General features: G+C 36.8%; 2 protein-coding genes across 10 annotated transcripts in view; one reads left to right on the top strand and one right to left on the bottom strand.

The window, feature by feature from the left end:
* The window catches only part of ripor2 (RHO family interacting cell polarization regulator 2), a 159,063-nt gene extending 142,180 nt beyond the window's left edge, over window positions 1-16,883 (top strand). For 4 of the 9 annotated variants that reach the window (XM_087294716.2, XM_087294714.2, XM_087294717.2 and 1 more), the window contains exons 15-22: window positions 1,985-2,150; window positions 2,319-2,451; window positions 4,706-4,861; window positions 6,737-6,898; window positions 9,928-10,130; window positions 11,072-11,155; window positions 11,255-11,345; window positions 13,971-16,883. In XM_087294716.2, coding sequence (XP_087150842.1) covers window positions 1,985-2,150; window positions 2,319-2,451; window positions 4,706-4,861; window positions 6,737-6,898; window positions 9,928-10,130; window positions 11,072-11,155; window positions 11,255-11,345; window positions 13,971-14,071 — 1,096 coding nt within the window. In that variant the 3' untranslated portion in view covers window positions 14,072-16,883. Of the gene's footprint in view, window positions 1-1,984; window positions 2,151-2,318; window positions 2,452-4,705; window positions 5,853-6,047; window positions 6,261-6,736; window positions 8,941-9,336; window positions 9,397-9,927; window positions 10,131-11,071; window positions 11,156-11,254; window positions 11,351-13,970 lie in introns of those variants that run through there. The other 5 variants (XM_087294715.1, XM_087294719.1, NM_001045026.2 and 2 more) reach the window with 5 other exon arrangements.
* pip4p2 (phosphatidylinositol-4,5-bisphosphate 4-phosphatase 2) overlaps window positions 1-16,967 on the bottom strand; it is a 236,446-nt gene that overhangs the window by 38,043 nt on the left and 181,436 nt on the right. The window lies entirely within an intron of this gene.

Here is a 16,967-nt window from a genome sequence, read left to right as displayed (position 1 = left end):
TAACGAGATTTGGCCCACCAAAACATTTTTTGAACCACGTATGTGCTCTATTTTTACTAAAGCTCTATCTTTATGAATATTCAAGGGTCTTTTGATTATTATCAGTTTTATACCACCTGTAATTTGTTGTGCAAACACTTCTTCATGGCTTACATGTTATGCTGGTGGTGTAACAAAGATGATAATTTTGCTAATATTCGATTCAAATGGTCTCTTTTAATAGATTTTCCCCATTAAATATAGATTATGCTTATTAGGATTTGCATAAAAATAAAAACTATGTACATTAGTAAAATTATACAGCTGGTTGAGTTGAACTTGTTAAAGGAAAGGTGAATATATACTTACTTTTCCCCTCTTTGCTTTTCCAAAAAAAATAAAAAAACAAAGATTGAGAAGAACAATTGCTGTTAAAGTAACTTAAGTAACCCAGACTGCTTTCTGTTGTTCTTATGCTACTGGGACAATACAATTGGTTGGGGCAGAATAATAATAATTATGCCTATTATTTGTAGCAATTTAAACAACCCCTTCAATATGTACAACAAGAAACAAAAAGCTAGAGTTTTGACTACATATACTCTGTGGAAGAATGATGCTCGGCCATACACATAACAGCCACAGATATTTCAGCAGCTGATGTGTGACATGATAAACATGCTGATATGTGTTATCACTAACAGGTAATGCTTAAAATATAAACGTCATCTGTTGTCCTAAGATGCTTCAATTACATCAGGTTTCCACAAAACGGCCCTCTTATGAATTGTCGGTCACTGAAATGGCCCTCTGCCAATTTGAGTTTAAAACCCCTACATTAAAGGGATACTAACTAATAGTCGTGATGATGATTTATAGAGACAGTGCATAACATGTCATAATCGGCAACCGGGGGCAGAACAATCCAAGATGGATTGACATTAAATTGTATTGCAGGAAGCTGCCTCCGTCATTTTTGATCAATAGCAAAAACAAAACAATATCTAAAAACTGCTATGCTAAGTTGAACAGTAAAATAGCTAAAAAAAAAAACCCTACATTTTTTAGGCTGTCAACCCCTAAAACAAGCATTTAAAGGTGCTGTGTCTAAGTTTTTCACTCTTCTAAAGCATAAAAATACTATAATGTTTGCAGAAATCTAAGAAACATGCTAAGTGAGCTAGCAATTATCTGAAAAACAAGGCTAAAGTCAGATAATCTGCTTTGAAAATGTTATATATGATATCTGACTTTCCAGTAGTAAAATGTCCACCTTACACACAGGCCTACTGAGTGTCAGGACCCCACAATTTACCCATTCTTCCAGCTGATGCTTCACGTCCATTGCCTCCCTGCAGAAAAATCCAGCTTAAACCAGCCTAGGCTGGTTGGCTGGCTTTAGCTGGTCGTCCAGGCTGGTTTTAGAGGGGTTTTGGCCATTTCCAGGCTGGTTTTCAGCCATTTCCAGCCTGGTCTTAGCTGGTCAGGCTGGAAACTGACCAGCTAAAACCAGCTTGACCAGCCTGGTTTAAGCTGGACATAGCTGGTTTTGACTGGGCTCCCAGCCTGGCTAGGCTGGTCAAGCTGGTTTAAGCTGGTCATCTTCCAGCCTGACCAGCTAAGACCAGGCTTGAAATGGCTGGAAACCGGCCTGGAAATGGTCAAAACCCCTCTAAAACCTGGTTTAAGCTGGATTTTTCAGTAGGGCTGGATCCACATTTGTCACCCTTAAACCGCTAGCTTTTATGGTTTGGTAGCTTATAAAACTTAGCTCTGTTTTTTTTTAGCTTGTTTGGAGTAGTACACCATGTCACATGGCAGTTTTGGGCATTTTTTGTAATATGTTAGGAATGACGAAAGCAGCTTGCAGCAATAGAGAGTCAAAGGAGAGGATTATTTATCCGTTTAAAGACGTAGCTATAGTTTCTCCCAGTGACTCATACTTGTGATTTTGCATTATGCAGTGCCCTCTATCGGTGACAGGATGTCTTTACATGTCCAACAGGTCAGGTCAACATCCAGAAGCGCGAGGCCATCTGAGTGAAGCCCTCACAGAGGACACAGGCGTGGGGAACAGTGTGGCCGGCAGCCCTTTGCCCCTCACGACAGGAAACGAGAACCTAGACGTAGCCGTCGTCATTCATCTGCAATACTGCAATCATCTCATTCAGGTGAGTCAGGGTGTCCGCAATTCACAGCTTAATTTCTTTATTCTCTGGTGATTTTCTTTGACTGTAACATTGAACATGGTCCCTCAACAGCGGATGTATGGCATAGACAGTGTATAATTTAGTTTTGTTGTTTTAAAATGCTGATGTTTCTCTATGTATGGGATGCAGTTGTTGACTTCAGGAGGAAGCCAGTCACAGCATAAGACATACCTGCACAAACTAGCAACTCAAACTCTGCTGTTGGAGGAGCTCAGTGAGAGGAACTTTGACAGACCGAGCAGCTGCACTTCAGTGCCTGATGGTGAGCGTAATTTACAAACATTTTAATGTTATGGTTTGACAGGATAAGGCCTGTCACGATAATGAATTTTTGTTGTGCGATATATTGTCACAGAAATTCTTGCGATAAGTGAAATTTTTATCATGGCATAAGAAAGCCAAACAAACTGTTATGCTACATAAAATTATTATTCTCCCATCTTCTTTTTCTGGGACTAATTTCTATATGCATCTCCTCCTAGACCATTCATATTACAACCACCAAACTTACTCCAAACCTCCCAACTGATCTGACTTTTGGTTTTCTAAAAACTGAGAGAATTTGGAAAAGTCCAATTGACTTAACATTGGACCAAACTTTGTGACCTCATAACTTTCCACCAGACTGTCATACAGACTTAAGGTTGGGCTCATTTAACTCAGAATACCAATCTGCCAATCACTGATGACCTTTCAACCTACTAGCCACACCCTAGCAACCACTTACGGCACCTTAGCAACTGTCTCATAAACTTCCATTATAAAAAAAAACTGTCATTGACTTTACTTTAGACATACTAACAACATGCCAATTCATACTAGCAACATGCTAATTCATACTATAAACATACTAGCAACATGTTAATTCATACATATTAGCAACATAATTCATACTATAAACATGCTTTTTTTACTTTACTTTTTACTATGAGGATATTAGCAACATGCTAAGTCATACTATAAACATATTAGCAACATGCTTAGTCGTTCTATAAACATACTAGCAACATGTTAATTCATACATATTAGCAACATAATTCATACTATAAACATGCTTTTTTTACTTTACTTTTTACTATGAAGATATTAGCAACATGCTAAGTCATACTATAAACATATTAGCAACATGCTTAGTCGTTCTATAAACATACTAGCAACATGCTAATTCATACTATAAACATACTAGCAACATGCTACTTCATACTATAAACATACTAGCAACATGCTAATTCATACTAAATTCATGGTAACAGCATGCTAGTTTATACAAAAAAATGTTAGCGACATTCTAATTCATACTAGGCATTTTATCTTAGCAACTGCCTAATAACCACTCAAAACACCTAAGCGACTGCTTAGCAACACCTTGGCAACCACTCAGAACACCTTAGCAACTGCCTAGCAACCACTCAGAAAACCTTAGAAATGGCCTAGCAACACCTTAACAACTGCCAGGGCAAGACGGAATCTGCGAACATTTTTAGCTATTTCTGCGGAGAATTTTGGTAAAAATCTGCGGATTTCTGCGGAATTATTTTGGGAGTATCCAGCGGAGTATCATAACTAAAACCTTAATATTTGAAATAAAAAGTAATAAATTACTGAATAAAAACTGAATAAATTCTGATTTACACATTTACTCAGGTAAATAAACAGAATTAATGATGGGGTAAAAATCTACAGAAATCTGCGGAATTCTGCGGAAAATCTGCGGAATTTTGCGCGCACAGATTCCGTGTGGGCCTACCAATGGCCTAGCAGGCACCAAGCAACCACTCAGAACACCTTAAAAACTGCCTAGCAACGCCTTAACAAACAGTCAAAACACCCTAGCAATGTCCTAGCAACCACTCAGAACACCCTAGCAGCCACCTACCAAGAAACATGCCAATCCATACTAGAAACCTGCTAGCATATAGTTCTCTATCTATGCCAACTGTTTCAAACTTGTTAAAACTACTTCAATGATTACATTTTTTAAAGCTACCTCAAACTTTCAGACTCGGATTTCTCAAGCCACCATAAAGTTTGTCTACAATCTTTTCTTTTCTAGTTGTCATTTTGAGATCATTTTATGCCACCGATTATATAATGATTGTATAACAGCATAATTATGCAACTAGCCATAAACACTTTAAAATACTTCTTTAGGTTAATCAGATTCTATACGGTCATGCTAAAACGGTAAATATCCTATACTGTATACTATTAAATGTCCTATTAGGTAAATGCTCAATGATAAACTGTAACACCAGTGAGGAAGACTGTAAATGTCAATGTAAAATGGCTTATTTGTGAATTTGTAAATATATTTTGCTTTGGGAAAAATGATTGAGGTCATCTCCAAGTATTGCACGATAAGTCGATATATTGATTATTTTGACAGGCCTAGACAGAATTGCCGCATTTCTACATTACAGCTTGTTTTTTAAAGATTTTTGCCATGTTGACTGGATAATGGCTGGTAGGATATTAACATTTTGAACTAATGGTAAATCTCTTGGTTTGTTAAACAGTGCTGCCGGGGCTGGTGGAGCGGCCAGCGCTGATGTCTCTATGGTCCGACTGCAGCGGTGGGCTTTTCCACAGCACACTAGACCGAGTGTTAAAGCACATGCATCTCAGCTTTGCCTTAGGACTGCAACAGGTTCTGCCTCACTCTCCTGACTCAGGTACTGGCAGTATAACTCATCTACATCTGCAGTCTGCTGTAGGGCTGCTTATCACTTGGGTTTAAACAGTGGCTGAATCAACATTTAAACAAAAGACTTCCAGACGGATGGACAATATTGAAGAGCACTTTAAAAAATCTGCAATTGTTACCACCGGCTCAAAATTGTAACATTAGAAAGAAAATACGGACCAGGGGCTTCATGTATGAAGACTTGCGTTGAATTTATACTAAAACATTGTGTACGGACCAAGCTGTAAACATGCATACTCAGTAAAAAATTTCGATGTATGAAACACTGCGTTTGCGGAATCCCACCCATGTTCTCTTTGAACAATAAAATATAACGTGAAACTGAGCGCACATGGACGAGCGCAAAACCCCTCCCTGCCTCCTCCCCCTAATAAATATGGTAATGACTCCACTTTGGCAAAACCAAATGACAATCTGTTAAAATGAGACAATATGTAACTTTTTTAAGTATACAGAAATATTACAATATTAGTAAATAAAACGAATTAACAAATTCACCCTAAATCTACAACGACCTAAAAAACTACAAACATATAACACTAGGAAACTGTTAGGGCACGTGTCCATTGAAGCATTTTTTTTTCCGAGGCAGCATTTTTTCAGTGGTTTTCAATGAAAGCACTTTTTTTAAATGTCAGCAGCTCTACTGAGCTTCTGTGTCACATTAAGTGATGAGTGCTCTGCATTTTTATGCTCTCACAGATGGAGAAGCACTCACAGTGAGGTATATACAATTCTGACTTTAAATTTTGTATAAGCCAGCTCAGGTGCTTCCGGTGAACTGTCATGCCATTGTAAATCACCACGTTTGAAATCAACATTCTTCACTGGCTGATTGACATACAATAGGAAGTGGGGATCAGAACGGACATGATTACATCGTTCTGCACCATGTCTTAAAAATAAGGGAAATTTATTTTACCACTGTACTTTCAATAAAGTTTCTGCGCTTGGCATCTGCTCCTCGCGGCGCTTGCTTTTAACAGCCTTTTATCTTGTTTTATGCTTGAACAAACAAATAAATGAATGCTATTTAACTCTTTTCTAATCTGTTTAACTGATTATTTTTTATTCAAATAACATTATCAATGCTGTAAAAGGAAATGTGTAAATTTAAAAAAGTCGGTGGCTGAAAAAGGCTCGTTGTGCTGTAGCCCATTAAGATTTTTTTTAGAGAACGCTGGTGTTTTCAGCTTCACAAAAATTATTTGGTGAACACTCGCCCTTACAAACCAGCTTTAAATTTTAGAAGTTATTTTTGCTTAAAATGATTATTATGAAAAGAGCGGTGAGGTGAGCACCTTCGCCAGCAAGACGGTTGCTGATTCGAGCCTCAGCTGGGTCAATTGTCGTTTCTGTGTGGAGTTTGCATGTTCTCCCAGTGTTTCCTCCGGGTACTCTGGTTTCAGTCCAAAGACATACAGGTGAATTGGGTATGCTAAAATTGTCCGTAGTGTATGAGTGTGTGTGTGAAAGAGTGTGTTAGCGGTTCATTCCGCTGTGGAGACCCCAGATTAATAAAGGGACTAAGCTGAAAAGAAAATGAATGAATGACTATTATGAAATCTCCTGATTTACAATTTGTCCTTCCTCGTTTTTCCGTTTCTTTTCCAACTGAAGCAAACAATTGGCCAGTTCAACACTGACATCTGGACAAAACAAGAAGTGCAAAAGCAACTGATTTCTTTATCTAAAGAAGCGCGTTTTCTTTTATTTCAGCAGAAATGCTGCTTCTGATTTAATCTGTTAGAAAGTATAGAAGGTTGTGGAATCCAAAAATACTGCTGAATCAGAGCGCATGTAACATAAGCATTCATCTGCCTGTGTTTGCTTGTGTGTCCAGTGATCAAGATGGTGGTGAATGAGATGATGGACAGGAGTGAACTGGCCTCCTCCTCAACTTCTCCAGCACAGGACGTCATCACTGTGTTTCAGTTCCACCGCTACATTGTTGAACACTGTATCACAGACATGGAGCAACACCTGCTGGATTTAGCCAAAGAGGGTAAGACGCTTTTGTTTATTGTATCTTAAAGGGAGCATAACACAGACAGTTTCTGTCAATCGTGTTTGCAATTCTTTTCAAAAACATTTGAACTCCTGAAGGTGTGTTATGGACACATGGGTGGGGTTAAAGACTCCCTGGCATGCATTTAGTGGAATACATAATTAACACTTGCGGTAATCAGCCAAACAAATGCATTTACACACACAAAACATCATCGCATTGTCCCTGGATAACTTTAGATCCCCTCTAAGAATGTGTCATTTACATTATAAATACTTACGTGCAGATTGCCAACAAAACAAATAAATACTGTTTTACGCGGGTTTTTTAATATATGGGACAACTCCCTCTTTAAAGGGTTAGTTCCCCCCCAAAAATAAAACAGCGTTATTAATAACTCTCTCCCATGTCATTCCCCTGAGGCCTTCGTTTATCTTCAGAATGCAAATTAAGATATTTTAAATAATAATTGAGATGTTTAAATTCTATAAAAGGAGCCCAAAACGTTCCATGTGACTTCAGTCCTTTAACTGTAATCATACTATCATTTGTGAGCCAAAAGAACTGTAAAAATAGTGTTGTTCAGCAGTGTTCTCCATGTCAAGTCAGGGTTTGTGTTTATTACAGGCAATACATGCCTACAATGCCTGCATGCTGTACTTTCTGACTAATTGCAAAATATATCCTATTGCCTGAAGTAAACACAGATCATAATGCGTTGCAGAAGGAAGACATTGTACACACAAAGTTGCTTTTAACAAAATGTTGGTGCACAAAAGTGTTCTTGGAGCTTCTTACGATTACAGTTGAACCACTGACGAATGTTTTGATAATTTTTTTGGTTCCTTTTCTGAATCTTGAACATATTATGGAGGATGAGGGAGCTCTCTGATTTGATCTGAAATGTCTTAATTTGCATTCCAAAGATAAACGAAGGTATCAGGGTGTTATTATGACATAAGAGTGACAAGTTAAAGACATAATGTAAATTTTTGAGTGAACTACCCCCTTAAGTTTTTAATAATGCACAAATCCAGCATCAATGAGATCCTGGTGTTATTGCCCTTATTCTTTAATCCGGAAGTGCGTCGTTTTTGCGATTGTTTTAGACCACAGGTGTCAAACTCAGTCCCAAAAGCGCCGCAGCTTTGCACAGTTTAGTTCCAACCCTAATTAAACACACCTGATCAAACTAATTGAGTCCTTCAGGCTTGTTTGAAACCTACAGGTAAGTGTTGGAGCAGGGTTGGAACTAAACTGTGCAGGGCTTCGGCCCTTCAGGAATTGAGTTTGACACCCCTGTTTTAGACCTTCCGTTTCAGTTGCTTATGAGAGACATGACTAGGAATAATAAACGGCAAATAACGGTCAAACTACTTGCTTTACAAACAAGTGTTTGCATGACTATACAAACAAAGCAGAATAATATAATCCAAAAATATCAGTTTGCAACATCAAGCAGCAGAACGAGCTGTTTTTAATATCTAATAATGAATGGAAGTAATTGAGACCAGAAGTCTCGAGACAAAATTATTCAAATGGCTGCGCCTGCTCATCCGCGGAAAATAAGGTCAATAGACTATTCATCATGGAGATGCCAGAAACAAACAAACACATATTTACTCCATTGCTGCCCCTACAAAGACAAACCGTATACATGGTTTACTCTGGGTTCTTTGGACAGTTTCAGAAGGTTTTGTTTCCCTCAAAACCAGAAATTCACATCTTTAAAGACATTCTCCTCAAGCAAGTCTGGAGCAGTGCCACCAATATCTTCCTTAACTGAATGAATGAAGGAATGCCCATATAAGGAGTTCCACCTTTTATGACATCATAACTCACCATAATAAAATAAATAAACTCAGCAACTTGAGCAAACCTAGAAGGAAGATTCTTAGAACAAAAATACATCATCATATGAGGAATTTACTTTTTGAAACTTTGACCATGTTTAGTAACTCTAACAGTGTAAATAACTTAAAAATGGGTAGCGCAGTGGGTAGAGCTGTGGCCTCACAGCAAGAAGGTCGCTGGTTCGAGCCTCGGAAGGGTTAGTTAGGGTTGACATTTCTGTGTGGAGTTTGGATGTTCTCCTCGTGTTTGTGTGGGTTTTCTCTTGGTGCTTCAGTTTCCCCCACAATGAATTCAATTCACAATTCACACAGTGAATGAATGAGAGTGTATGGGTGTTTCCCTGTGCTTTGATGAGCTTGTATAAACACACAGACACTCAGCACCACACTTTCTCTCATTCAAACACATACACAAACATAGACAGCACCAAACAAACAAACAAACACACACACACGCTCACACACACTTAGGCCCTCGCAACAGGGAGAGCTCGCGCTGAGCGGAGCAGAAAAACGAAAAAAACTTTAAAAAAAGAAGCACTTTTCCGACGGCCCCTTACTGAGAGCTCCTTTCAGCGCGAGCTCTCCCGGCTAAACACATATTGTGAGGGCTTAAACGGAGCAGTGCTCGTAATGTCGAGCGAAAAAAAAAAAAAAGAAAGACAGCTGTGAAACATAACCAGCTTAGTCTTTTTGTAGGAGACACACTTTAGATCTTTTTAGGGTAAGAGGTTTTTGAGTTATTGCCGTCTATAACTGAATGTGTCAAGAATATCGAAAACAAAACCAACTGAACCGCGCTCATTTCTGGCACCCCCCTGGATGTACAGCGCCCTTAGCATTTGCCTATGGTGCCTATGCCACAGGCCGGCCCTGAGTTGCCTGAGTGTTATAAATACTCGCGCTCACCTCCCTCGCGACAGAGCGCATAGGAGATAAATGACGTCAGTACATAGTAACCGGTTATGATTATTACTGAACTGATACCGAATTGTCCGCGTCTGCATCTCGGTGCACCGAAGAAACAATTAATTTTGACACCCCTAGAATGAATGAATGAATCAATCAATCAATCAAAAATAAAATCAATTAAAATAAGACCTCTCCCACCCTTTAAATGTTATCAGTGCTGTTTTGGCATTGTGTAATCTTTCTCTCCTGTGTCCAAACCAGTCATGCTTGAAGAAGCCCTGAGATGTGGAGATCCAGAACGCTCTCTGAAGGAACTACAGGAAGTGTCCATCACGTGTCTTCAGCCCCGTTCTCAAACTCTATTGGCTGTGGCTGGTCTGCTGACCACTGATGACCCTGAAGTGATGAAGGCCACCTCAGACTTCCTCTCCTCTGCTGCCTCACATCAGCCCTTCAGGTCAAAGGTCAGTCTCTGGTGATTATGGATGTAGCTACAGCTTCATGTTGCAACGTTAGATTTACCATATTTTTAGATGACTTGCCTTGGACTTTTTTTTTTTCGTGGCAACACTATTTGAAAATGTTGTACATGTGGTGCTGCAGTCAATAGACTTAATTGTAATTCTGAGTTGTACAATACAGAAACCCGGAAGGGAACACAAAACATCTTTGCGACGGAACACAAAAACAAAAAATCACTATCACTCTTTTTTTTTCACACCCACTTTTTTTTTCTTCCACCTATTTTTTCCCCACCATCACGTCCCTTCCAGGTCTCTGTAGTACAAGGATGTAAACACTTTTTACCTCGTAATTATGGTATACATACACTTAAAAGTGTGGCGCTGATAATTTATACATTTTTTTTTATGTTTTATATTCGTAATATCAAAGCTGATCATTACTGCATCATTACTTTTGTGTCACATATAATAATATATAATACAAATAATAATAATAACAATAATATATGATACCTTTTGACTATTATTTTCTTTATGATATTTGAAATGTGATGGTTGTAAGAATACATATGGTTGTAAGAATACATATTTTAGTTCACTCATAAATACTTCTTCAAATGAAGGAGTATAATTATATCTAAATACAAATTTAAAACATCATGTTGCGGTATTCAAAAATCATTGTTCCTCAACCACTCTCCGGGAGGAACACCAGCACTGCACATTTCCCATACCTCCTTAATCAAACACACCTGATTCAGATCATCAGCTCATTAGCAGAGACTGAAAGACCTGTAATGGGTCATGGGTGTGCCAGACAAAGGAGGCCTCTAAAACATGCCATGCTGATGGTCCTCTAGGAACATGGTTGAGAAGCATTGCAATAAATGCATATACCCTTGTTGGTGAAGTTCATTTGTATGTGTGTTTGTCTTCCACAGGCTGTTGATTGTTACACACAAGCCTTATCAGAAAGTCAGTTACACACACAGAGAGCTGCATGTGCTGCTCTGAGCTGCCTTCAGGTCAGTGCGGATCACACATCCAAAAAATCTAAATCATATCCGTGATTGGTCACAGGACTGTTATTAAGTCTGCATGTCTGTGGGGTTGTTCATTTCCAGGCTGTGGAGAGCATTGATGCTGTCATTTTACTGTGTGACTCTGTGGATGAAGAGCTCCGGCAGATTGCTATTGAAACCCTCCTCACTTTCGGTAAAGTATCCAGTCACAAAGATTACACATACACTGCAGGATTAGTCAGTGATACTTCTTATTCATGCTTTAAGTGCAAATGAGTTGAAGTCAGGGGGCTCTATTTTAATGATCTAGGTGCAAAGTCTAAAGCTCAGGGCGCAAGGGCATGTCCTAATCCACTTTTGCTATTTTACGGACAGAAAAATCCGCTTTGCACCGCAGCAAATGGTCTAACAGGGTTGAGCTTATTCTTTTAATGAGTTATAGGTGTGTTTTGAGAATAAACCCATCAGAGTGTCATTTCCCGTTCCCTTCAAGAGTCAGTTGCATTGCGCCATAGCGCATTTGCTATTTACATGACAGACTTTGTAAGTGAAAATTGAACGCTTCACCAGCAAGAAAACAGTTAAACAGACCATCTGCAGCACAGAGAATGAGCCTCCTTATTCTTTACTTTCACTTTCTATCGTGGATAAGGAAACGTGTTGTACGCACAGACATCCATTAGCCTCTACATAATTAATTTTGTTCATTAAGCGCAAAGACTTGTTTTAAAAATATTTCTAAATTCAGTTCTAATTCCCAGCAAACAAGTAAATGAACAGTAATAACGAAGTGTGGGCAAAAAACTGAGTTATATTTGAATACACATGCTATGCCCTATATGGAGATCAAGAATGCATGGAGGTGGTGGGTTTTATATTTATGTAGAAAATAATAATTTTCGTAATATTTTAATCCTTTATTTTTTTTTCCTATGTAAAGATATCTGTGTATTGCTGTACATCCTGTGTCTATTAAGCAATGTTTAAGCAAGGTGCACAACTAACACGCTCTGCGCTGGACTGTAGACCCCCTCTCAGCTGGTAATTTGAGCAGTCTATTTTAGTTCCTCAAATTAGCCATGCACCAACAATGTGCCTTAACACGCCTCTTATCTAGACCGAAACACCCATCAGTCCACAAAGGGGCGCAAATGGATTTGCTATTTAAACAACGTGGTGGAAAACAGGAAAATTATGGTCTGAAAGTAGAAACACGTCAAAGAAACACATCTTTGTGCCTTATTGCACAGGGGGTATGATAGGGCCCAGAATGATTAGCTCTCCTGTCATTTTATTTTTCTTGTTTAAATATTTTCCAAATAATGTTTAACAATGCAATAATTTTTTTACACTATTTCTGATATTATTATTTGATCTGGGAAAAGTCTTATTTCGGCTAGAATAAAAGCAGTTTAAAAACATTAATATAATAGCTATATATATATTTTTTTTTTGATTGTCTACAGAACAAACTACTGTTACACAATGACTTGCCTTATTAACCTAACCTAAAAAAATACAGGGGGGCAACTTTAACTGTAAATCTGACTGAAACCCCATTTTGGACATCTCTGCATTACATATTACATTGATGTTATTAACAATATTTGGTCTCTTTTCCCTAAAGAGAATCTTTTTTTCTCTGAATTTATTATGGTTAATCTCAACATTTTATTTTAACTCAAAGTGTCCAAAAGTAAGTTTCTTGAAACAAAAATTTATTCTCAAAATTTTGTGAGTTTATTCCCAACATTTTATAACAATTTGTTTCTTAAAATGTAAAGAGTTTTTTCTGAAACAACTTCATTTTCAGAAGGTAATAAGTTTATCCTCAAATTGAATTCTGTCAGTTTAATCTTGTATTAAAATGACTTTAATCTTGGGATGGTTTAGTTTTTGTTATTGCTTGTCCCGAATCCTCATCTGTACTATAGTAATAGTGAAAGTTAGATTTTGGGCTGCCTCAAATTAATCAATGTATTAGAAACTCTGTACGTATTTTTAATGGCACATCAAATGTTTTAGCATTTTTATTTCCTCAAATTTAGATAAAAAAAGAGGATTCAACAGGACAACCCAATATAATTAATGAACTTAAAAAACTGACAAAAAATGAACAGTGTTTCAAACATTTCTACAACACCATTAAGTGAACAGTTCATAAATAGAAAATAATAATCAATCTCTTTTTTATTATAAATCATTCATATTACAAGGTGACCCCGGTGAGTATTAAAATTAATAAATCAATTTAGAGAAATGTAAGGCCCTAAAAGAGTTTAAAAAGTCTTAAATGCTATTTTACAAGATAATACATTTGATATCAGTAAGCTAAAGTTTGCCTGAATATCTTTGAATATTGGGATGCTGTGTTTTTATGAAATCAAACAAATCTTGCTAGAATTGACATCACGCTGCTTTGTTTACTGCAGTAACCGGGAAAACACTGTTATTCCTGCTGTTGTATCCTGCTTTTTAATTTAGTATAAAAATACAGTTTTAGTTTAGGATTCCTTTCTTGCAATCAGTATTCAGTATTAGTTAAAACCTGAAGTGGTGGTGAGATCTTAAAACGTATGCAAAGATTCTTAAAAGGTATTGAATTTCAGTCTCTGAATATATACCCTGCATTATTATAATAAATCTACCTGGTGTCAATTATTCCATTTGAGGAATTGTTGTTGTCAGAGTATCCCAATGCACAAGCTTCAAAAGGCACTCTGCACTGTTCTGGGAAAAGGGGCGGAGCTCATTTGCATTTAAAGAAACATACACAAACAGCATGATATGTTACAACATGATCTGTTTGTTTGCTCAGGTGAGGATGGGCGGCTGGCATACGAGCAACTGGACACCGTCCCGAGGGAGATGGTGCGGCTGGGCACTCGGCGTGGAAATGCGGTGACCACTTCATTTTAGAGAAAATACAAAAACTGGAGATGGAAAATGCATACAACCTCCTATCAAGGAGAAAAGTGAGGCCTCGACTTCAATATCATGAGAACTTCTTCACAGGGCCTATTTTTTGCAGGAAGTAATTGTTGCTGGTTAAACAAAGAGTGTTTATAATTGGCAGTTGTTTGCAGTCGCACTGTCAGAAGCGTGTAAATAGCACAGCATATTACATTTCAAGTTTTTTTTTCCTGGGATTTTTGTTGCTCTTTATGTTTCAGGGATTATAAGGGACCGTTTTAACAAGGAACCGAGAGAGAGACTTTTAGATTTCAGGTGTTGTTCAAACCCAGCCGGTCATACGGACTACTGAAAACGTGACACGGACTGGTTTATAAATCGCTCGCTTGCCTTCACTTTTCAGGAGGAAGTATTTCTTTGGACGGAGCCTTTAGTGAACAAACGCATTAACATGGTACTAATGCCTGGGCACATGGGACGGTTCAACAAGGGCTGGTTGGAGCCCGTCGGAGTATCTGAAAATGCACTTTTACATTCAGTCAGAGAAGCGTGATGCATTACTGTGAATTCTGGTTTGTGCGTAAATGAAGACTGGAAGTCTATTTGCTCTGTGATCTGCGAACTCGCTTCTGTGCCTCTTGTTACTGTACTACTGAGTCACGTGACTGTAATATCATTTATTTATTTTTCACATTTTCCTCAGTATATATGCTAAAGATGCTGATTTCACCTTCAATTTGTTTTTGCATTTTTTTGTTTTTTATTATGAGAACAGATTGTATTAATGGCCTACTAAAACATTCAAGATATGAATCGTCACAGGTTTGGTACTGAGGGGCTATTTAATATTCAATAATTTTTTTACATACAGTATATAGTTAGCATTTTACATATAGAAAACGTTTTATTAATCATTTTCATATTTTAATGGTGTATTCGCTGGGTTAAACAGTGTTTGTGCTCGAGGAAACATTTCCTGAACGTCTTTTCAGTATGGTTATACAAAACGCTCTTTGCTTAGCTGACGCTTGCCTCGCTTCGTGACGTTTACACTTCCTGTGTTGACCTCGAAAGCCATGGAGCCAGATCAGTCTCAAAATAAAGTTCATCCAGCCACAACATAATTCACATTTATAAAAATATGCTAATTCATTTTGGAAGCTTAAAACAAGATTCAAAAATATGCTTAAAATGCTAATGTGATCCGGAAATTTAAAAAAATTATTTAAAAATATGCAAATCCAATTCATAAATAAAAAAAAGCGATTAAAACATTTGCAAATCCGGAAATAAAAAAAATAAAAAACACGCAAATCCAATTCAAAAATGTGAAAAAATACGCAAATCAAATTCATGAATTCAAAAAACGATTAAAAAATACGCAAATCCAGAAATAAAAAAAATAAAAACTAAAACACACAAATTCAATTCGTAAATTCTAAACACAATTAAAAAAATAGGCAAATCCAATTCATAAATTCAAAATACAATAAAAAATATGCAAATTCAATTTTTAAATTCAACAAAACAATTCAAAAATACACAAATCCAATTTGTAAATAAAAAAACTATTTAAAAATACGCAAATTCAATTTAAAAAAATCATTCCAAAAAACAATTCCAATTCATGAATAAAAAAAAGGATTCAAAAATACGCAAATCCAATTTGTAAATTCCAAAAAAAATAAAATAAAATAAATAAAATAAAATAAATATATATATATATATATATATATATATATATATATATATATATATATATATATATTAAAATGTGCAAATCCAATTTATAAATTAAAAAAAAAAAATTTAAAATATGCAAATCCAATTTGAAAATTCAAAAAACTATTAAAAAATATGCAAATCCAATTCGGAAATTCCAAAAAAAAAAAGATTCAAAAACATGCAAATCTAATTTGTAAATTAAAACACAAATACAATTTATTTGTGGAAAATATTTGATTATCACTTGTGAGTTCATGAATTGGGTTTACGAATGTACAAATTGTATTTTGTAAATGTGAATTGTTCGGTGCATGTATGAATTTTATTTTTTAAATGTATTATTTTTGAAACTGATCTGGCTCCATAAAAGCTCTCAAATGTGAATTTACGCACCTATTTTTCTAGATTTTCTATAACATGAAAAATTGTGTGATCACAGGGGCCTAGATCCATCAAACAAAAAAAGCACATTTTGAGGAATGTACTGAACGAGTATAGAAAGGTTACTGTATATGCCTCACAAGCACAAACATTTGGGGATGACGGTTTTCTATTGCACAAAGTCCTAAAGCCATACAGAATAATACACATATTTAAGGCCGTTTTGTGGTTTCTATTTATCAGAATTATCTAAAACGGATATTCAAAATTTACTTTTTTCCCCCGCATCGAGTCATGTTTTCTCTTGCTTTGAGTTTGTCTGTTGACCACCGTTACAGTATTTTGACCCTGGGCATTGATGATCACTCCTTGAATTCCTTCTTTGCACAGAGATATCAAGGGAAAAGGTTGAACTAACGTTTAATTGCCTTGTTTTCATCTCAGACAGAAGCTCAGTGAACTGCTTTGTTCAAACCTCATGATAAATGTAAATTAATGTCGTCGTTGATAAGAAAGCTGTTCTTATGGTTTTGTGAGTGTGTCGAGGGCTTGAGTGCACAGCTTGCCATTGCAATAGCTTTAGCTAATACTGTCTGAATGAAAGCATATTTCACTCAATGTCACAATGCTTACGTTCCCTCGCTGTTTCCTTTTTCCTTGGTTTACTGTATTTCTGCTGAAAGTGGCAATAAAATTTATTTTTGCATAATAATCAGATATGGAGTTCTGTTTTTATTAGATATAGTGCAGCTATTCACAGCGCCCAGCATGAACAAGTTAACCCACTTCTGACCTC

Source organism: Danio rerio, chromosome 19 (assembly GCF_052040795.2).
Source record: "Danio rerio strain M-AB ecotype USA chromosome 19, GRCz13ab, whole genome shotgun sequence".
NCBI lineage: Eukaryota > Metazoa > Chordata > Actinopteri > Cypriniformes > Danionidae > Danio > Danio rerio.
Note: the sequence above shows the minus strand (reverse complement) of the source record. Positions and strands in the feature narration are given on the sequence as shown.